We start from the raw sequence: 7,497 nt of genomic DNA, 5'->3' as shown, positions 1-7,497 counted from the left end.
TTTCAAAATCAACACATGAGACCAAAGGAAAAGGAGGGGAAGAGACAAAAGGGAGAGTAGGCTCCTCCTTTGAAATTTTAAGTGTTCTAAAACCAAGAAGCATTAGGAGGCTTGAAAATGATTCAGTTTTAGGTGGTTGTAACGAAATTTGAACTCAATACTGAAAATTTTGGTTCATAAAATCCCAATCCACATCATCTTTAGAAAATTCATAACAAAACTGAAGAAAGAGGTCAAGAAAATATTCAAAAGATTCATCGGACTTCATTCTAAGGCGAATATTTTCTTGTTAACATTATGATAGTTATACGTGTCAAAAGCTTGGTGAAGCTCTATGACAAGCTACTCAAAAGAGCGAATGGAGGTAGACGGTAATGTTTGACACCATTGTTTACCATGGCCTTCAAGAGTGAGAATGAAAAATGTACAAGGAATATCTTCACACTTAATTTCATAATCATCACAAAATTAAAGAAACTAAAAAGTATGCTCAAGAATCGCCATTAAACATTAGATTTGACAAGTTATGAATGATTTTAGCAAGAATTTTCAGATTTGAAATCTTAGAAAAGCATCATGAGATTTTGATTTGGGAGGAAGCTATTTAACATGAATATTCAATGGAGATTTCATGGGCTCAACGTTTTATCTAGGCCTCCTTCTATCACCAAAACCATGGTTATAGTGCTGGAAGTGCCAAGAGTTGAGGGGGTCTCAGTGGTATGAAGAACCAATTAGACCTCACATTGTTTGGGATAGGAACTCCATTTGAAATATAAGCCTGATCACCATTAAAGTGATCCTTAAGCATATGCCTTGGCTGCAATAAAAAACACAAGATATCATAACATAACTTTGAGGACAACAAGTGAGTAAGCTTTGTGAGACACCAATTGTAATCTATGAAAGGAACTTTCATAGAAGGGAAAATAGAGTGATCATCTAGTAGAAAAGTAATAGTACTATCCTAAATGAGACACATGAGAGCAATAAAAGAGTCATTAGTTAACGTGCAAAATAGTTCACAAGATAACAATAATAATTAAATAATATAACCACACACATTAAACAAGATAAATACCTTTTTTATCATTAATGAACATAAACATATACCATAAAAATTAAAAGAATAGTCTTACAACATCCATGATACATGCATGAAAGTGTGCTAGCTCTGAGAGCTTCTGATGATTAAGTGAAAGTCCCAAGTACATAATTACATTGATGAAACACTAGCCCCAATAGTGGAACATGAAGCTATCACTTGCTTCTCCACATAATGATCTTCTCTCCTATACTAAATTAGAGAAGTGAGGGATAACTCTCCCCAAATACCTTCTTTTGAGTTACGAAGGTTTATTTATAACAAGTGAGGTGAGCTTTCACCTCCCCTTCTGACTCTTGAGCTCCCTCATGACTCTTGCACTCTTATTTTGTCCTTTAGCTTTTGATGACTCTTCATATTCCCCATGTAACTCTTGGACTCACACTTTTACACATTTAAATTTCTTATTCTTTTCGACATGCAAAATTATAATAAGACAAAATGTGAATTTTAGCCATAAGATAAAAATTCCACATTATACATAACTCATGGAAAATGTAACTCGATCACAGAAACATGTAATTTTATAGTAAGATATTGATGCAAAGATTTATATCATGCTACTATCTTCTCAACCTTTATTACTACATCTGGATTATATCTAAGTTTACACTCCAGTGCATTTGGATATATGGTCTTAGAATCTATTTGAATGTTGATTATCAACATGATCAATTTTATGTGTATCCTAGCCATGGAAAATTTTAGGGGCTAATGTTCGCCCAGTGGGCTAATTTTCCATGATGTTCCACAAAACATATTTGCCAATTTCCAATTTTTATAAAACACGATTCACCCAAATTTTAGAATATAAAATTATTTTACCTTAAAAATCGCCAAAATTATATAGAGACTATATATAAAATCATTATAAATTTTAATATTTTACAAATATATCAATAAACATTTTATAGTTTGCATGTTAGGGATTAGTGAGATTCGCCAATGTTTTTAAACTTCAAGAAAATTTTCCATGCCTAAAATTTTCCTTGATGATTCCTAGCTAGATTAGTCTCATACTACAAAATAATTTCTTTGGTCACCTCAACTTCATCCTAAACTCTCACCTGTGTGATATTCTTCAAGAAATCTTCTATTTCTTCTCATATAATTATTTTTCTCTTTAACTCCATAAATGGACCAATAGAAGGGACCTTGTGCATCCTCACCAATGACTCCAATCCATTATGTAGTCACGAATAGGCTATTATGGTGTTGGTAGAAAAAGTTTGGACATTTTCATAGATATGTATAAACATTTTGATCTCTGCCCTTTCTATTTCAACATCCTCTTTACTCTTTCTAACCAAACCATAGGTATATTGATATATTTGGAACCCTAATCCTTGATAATGTCAAATGCAGTAGAAGTTGCCTTTAAGACCTTCACCATCTTTTGTGATCGTTTTTGCACTTCATGCAAAAACATCACTGCTTCATGAAGAGTGTACATATCATCATATAGCTACTTCATAGTGTCCTCCAAAGGCTTAATCTCTACAAGTTTAGTTGCTTTTAATTCCATCTTGTTAGCATTGGTGGAAGACAACCTTTGATTCTCAACCTTGAGACACTAAGGATGTTGCCTCGCTGAAGTTAATTACTTTATCAATGTTTCATTTTCCCTCATCACATAATTAACGTTCTCCTTAGTAGCTTCGACAAAGGCTACATTTTCCACTACAACTGCTCTTGGATTGTTTCTTATAGTCAACACAATCACCCTCTCTATGTTGATAACAATGGGTTGATGAAGGTCATTCAAAAATTGCCTTCTCTTCTTCTATACTACCATGCTTTTTAGTTGATCAAAGGTAAAAATTGAGATTTCCATGAACATTTCATCTAGCAGAGGGACTAATCCCATCTCTCTAAATAGGAGGTGGCCACTAGTAAGAGAAGACCGATAGCTTATTTCATCTATGATTGGTATAATATCCTCTTCATGATCTTCATCCCCCTGTTCATCATAAATCTGATGGGCCTATAAGTCCTTCTCCTATTTCCTCCCTTCTTCTTCCAACAAATTTTGTTTCTCTTCTTCCTCCTTTTGCTTTTGCACAAATTCTCCCTATTATTCCCTTTCTTCCTCTTCTTTCTTCTTTCTTAAATCTTCCTTTCTTCTTTCCATTTCTTTATTTTTCTTCTTTATGTTTTCTTTCCTCTCACTTGTGTTCCTCTTCTTGTTTCTTCTCTGCTCCCCTTTTTAGTTTCTCTTCATCTAGCTTCCACTGAGCTTCTTCAAATTCTTTTCTTCGCTTTTCCCCCTCAAATGCGCCTAGGGTAGTCACATCTACTTTGAACTTCCTACTCCTCTTTACTTCAGGATCATGTGGAATCTTCCTCTTAGGTTTGACAACACTATCCTCAGTAGGCACTTCCTGTTGCTCCCTTTCTTACACAATATATGCTATGTGGACTATGTTAGAAGGGCCCGCCTCATCACCTCATCTTGTCTCCCTCAAAGCATTTGTTGGGAAAAATACTCATAGGGGGCGTGGGTGAATAAGTATTTAAAACTCACTTACACCTTTCAATTTCTTATTCATATTTCTATATGCCACTGTCATTAAGAAAAACAACGTATGTGCGCGACTATGATGATGTAAAACTTGGTATATCGAGTTAACTAACTTTTCATATATTTCATTATTTGTTCTACTTTAACTAGTGTATCATAACATCATTAACCTTCAATTATAAAGTAACACATGAGGACACCATGATTTTTAGGTGGAAACCCGATGTTGTTATTTTGTGCCGAGAGACAATATTTATGTAAGTTAAACATTTTAACTCATTCAAAATAAAATGAAAATAACTTTATGTTACAATAAAAATTCTACATTATTGTTTTTTAAATGAAATTTTGTTAGGTAGTTAAGGTAAATTTGAAATAAAATAAAAATAACCCTATGTTATTATTTTTTTTTATTAATTTTAGTTTTAAATGAAATTTTGTTAGGTAGTTAAGGTAAATTTGAAATAAAATAAAAATAATCCTATTTTTTTATTTTTTTATTAATTTTAGTTGGGTAGTTAAGGTAAAGTGATTTTTGAGCTAAAGGTTTATGAAAACCCATGGTATTGTCCATGGTATTTGTGTGGAATATAGTCTATTTAAATGAGAATTAAACGAGCCTAGATCCATTTTAACTCCACATCTATCAAATCTCTGGAAGAATCAAATCTCATTAAATCTTAAGATATTTGCATCTCAAGAGATCTAATCCCTCTCACTGAGTTAATACATAAAGATATTTGCATCTCAAGAGATTTGATCCCTCTAGACACTAGATCCAGAGTGAATATAAATCTATACTGATTTAATACAAAAATTGAGTTAAGATGGGTCTACAATAATTTAATACATAGTAAAAAACTACAGAAATATCCATCCTACTTTTAACTGCATGTTGTGTTACAGTACAACCACTTGTGCCTGCGTTGTTTTTATAATCTGTAATCAACATGATAGGCGTAATAAATTTAGGTTGGATGGTGGTCGATTAACAAAATATCGTCCAAACTTAGTAGATCTCAAATTTTAGATTTACTCCAAAAGCTACATGCAAAAAAAAACCAAAAATCTTAAAGAAATTGCAGATCAAGGTTGATTGATAACTTCGTGTGAATGAGGTGAAAATAAGCAATTGCTGAAACCAAAACACATCCACAGGCTTAAAACCCAAACACTGAATGCAAAACAAAGATATGAAATATATCAATAACTTCAAATCCAATTAAGTAAAAACTCTCTCAGCAGGGAACCATTTCCTGGAGCAGAGACACTGTAGAGGACAAGGTTGTGGTAATCAACACTGTGATCCATTATTCTATTATACCAAACATGAAATCGTCCATGTGAAACTCAAGCTGTGGTCAGCAGATATCCTTCCACAGCCTCCATGTGAAACTCAAGCTGTGGTCAGCAGATATCCTTCCACAGCCTTAAAAGTGCTGATGGCTGCTTCCTTGATTGGCTCTGTTGGGGGAGTTGCGTTGCCTGCTGGTTCGAACTCAACGTTCCAGCTCAATTTGGAGGAATTGGCATCAGCTCCTGGAATTACCTTCAAGGTCGGCTTGAAGACCTTGAATATGCTCAGAATCTCGCCCTCGATTACAGTATAAGTAACGGTCATATTTGTTTCGTCCAATGCTTCAATTTTCTCGGATGCATGGGTCGCCCCTTTCATTCCTGCAACCAACCAACCAGGATTTTTTCATTATCCTCTTTAAGTAAATTTAGAAGCAAAAGAATAATCTAGTATAGATTTAATGAATTTAATTTAGATTTGGCAAATATTTTAAAATTTAATACTAATTCAAATTCTTTCACAAATTTAAAGATATTCTTGACCTAACAGCCATATATTCTACCATGCATAACTGTAAAACTGATTCTGAAACCTCTGCACATTACATGATTTTGAATTCCAAAACCCAGATTTGTTTCATACCTTCTCCGTATTTCATTTTGCGGATGGTGCCCACGTTACCATCTCCGATGACTTCAATGCTTTTGAAATGAGAGGGCATTATCTTAGGAAATAAGTTTGCAGAATCCTGAATGGCACCCCACAGTTTCTGAGCAGAAACCTTCAAATCTATCTCCACGCTCACAGTTTGTGCCATTTTTTTCCAGCCGAAGCCTTGCCACAAAACAAAATTATGTGTTGGAAGGCTACCAGTGTTGGAAGAGATGAGAGGCATGGAGGAGTATATATAGCCGGTGCCAGTACCGAGATGAAGATATAGCCACAAATGCACTGGGCCAAACAATGGAGAACGCGTGTATCGTTAGGCGTTTTAGCTGTACACATGCGATGCTGTGGTTATCGCGGAAGTTTGCATAAATGTGAATGGAAGAGTTAGGTCACTGATTAAATTATGTAGTTATTGCTTTCAATCATATCGTTTCAATTTAAGTTTGCTTGGGCAAAGTACAATTGCTTTGATGCCCCAGCTCCTCACTCAATGTGGCTGTGAAGGTATCGTATAAAATGTACCAATCAATTTGGCTGTGAAGGTATCGTATAAAATATAACAACACGGATATTATTTTATCACTATTTACTATTTTAATTATTTATTATTTTATTTAAAATTGTTTTGAGTAGATGTAAAGTATACACAACTTTATGGGTTAAATGTTTCAAGTCAGCTAATTGGTTTTTTTAGATTTTTTTCTAAATTTTTTTATCTCAATTGTTACAGACGGTAAGAATCGTTCAAATTTTATAGAAATCATATAAAAATTTTGGAAATTTAAATATTTCCATAAAAATATGGTCTAACATTTTACATTGAACATAGACTAGTAAGATTCACTAAATATTTTCACTTTAAATAAAATTTCATCCTTCAAATTTTCCTATATATAAAGTAGTAGTGTATGGAGGTTTCTTTTCTTTTTCTTTTTGAATTAATATATATTTTTGTTGATTTTGTTTGAAATCTAGTTCAAAGTGTAATAGTTTAATTCTTTGAAGTTTTGGTTTTTTGAGGGGTATATTTTATGGTCAATTTTACATAAATTTTATTAAGGATTTGTTGGAATGGTAAGTTTGAATTTTGAAATTTGCATAAACTATGTAAAATATATTTATACATTCAAAAATAAACTTTAAATTTAAAAAATAAAAACTTCCAGGAGGGAAGTAGAAGAGCACCGAAATGGCACTACACGAAGTAAGAGACCAGGACAGACTGGACGGAGCCTCAAATTTCGTAGTCTGGAAGGCCAAAATCTTATCCGTACTTGACAGAAATTGTGTCAAGCACTTCGCCTTGAAGACGATAGTGGTCCCAATTGACCAGGAGGCTGATAACGACACGTACGAAGATGCAATGGCGAGGGCTAAGAGTATCATCCTTAACGGGGTCAAGGAGCATATAGTACCACATATTGCCAAGAAGAACACAACACAAGAGATGTGGGAGGCCCTCACCAAGTTGTATCAGCATACATGCTACTAGAAAATCAGTTGCGATCATACCAGATGCAGAAGGGAGAATAGATCGACCCATTCCTCGGTCGATCGAAGGAGATCCAGGATCACATGACTTCCATAGGGGCAACGTCGCATCCAAAATTGATAGTGAGAACAACCCTGAACACAGTCACAGAAGATTGGGAGGTGTTTGTCCAGAGCATACTCGGTAGGGCAACCCTTCCAGATTGGGATATAATGTGGGCTTCTCTTCACCAAGAAGAGATCAGAAGGTTGAGCAAGGCATGAAGCAGTGGCAAGGGGATCAGAATCAAGGAGGAGAAGGAGGATGCTACCCTAGCATCTGCTGGAAAGCAGGAGAAACGGAAGAAGAAGGACCTCTCCAAGGTCAAATGCTTCCTCTATGGGGAGCTGGGTCATTATGCGACCCAGTGTCCA

General features: G+C 34.6%; 1 protein-coding gene across 2 annotated transcripts; it reads right to left on the bottom strand.

Annotated features, from left to right (window-relative positions):
- Positions 1-4,820: 4,820 nt before the first annotated feature.
- LOC149244411 (MLP-like protein 423) lies at positions 4,821-5,810 on the bottom strand. 2 transcript variants are annotated; one of them, XM_089367998.1, is made up of 3 exons: positions 5,566-5,810; positions 5,056-5,303; positions 4,821-5,009 (listed from the first exon to the last, which is right to left on the bottom strand). In XM_089367998.1, the coding sequence occupies exons 1-3, from the start codon at positions 5,738-5,740 to the stop codon at positions 4,977-4,979; spliced, it is 456 nt and encodes a 151-aa protein (XP_089224124.1). In that variant the 5' UTR covers positions 5,741-5,810; the 3' UTR covers positions 4,821-4,976. The 2 variants fall into 2 exon arrangements, with proteins under 2 accessions (XP_089224124.1, XP_089224123.1); XM_089367997.1 differs by having other exon boundaries at positions 4,821-5,303.
- Positions 5,811-7,497: the final 1,687 nt, after the last annotated feature.

Source organism: Pinus tabuliformis, chromosome 8, assembly GCF_031772625.1.
Source record: "Pinus tabuliformis cultivar Carrire ecotype Pingquan chromosome 8, CPIR1, whole genome shotgun sequence".
Classification (NCBI taxonomy): Eukaryota; Viridiplantae; Streptophyta; class Pinopsida; order Pinales; family Pinaceae; genus Pinus; species Pinus tabuliformis.
This window is presented reverse-complemented; position numbering and strand designations above follow the sequence as displayed.

What these genes read in the sequence shown, in the direction of transcription:
- LOC149244411 (XM_089367997.1), bottom strand. Translation starts at nt 5,740, where the DNA reads ATGGCACAAACTGTGAGCGTGGAGATAGATTTGAAGGTTTCTGCTCAG. An exon ending in CAAAATGAAATACGGAGAAG is followed by an intron (nt 5,304 to 5,565) that starts GTATGAAACAAA and finishes GGTTGGTTGCAG; the next exon opens with GAATGAAAGGGGCGACCCAT.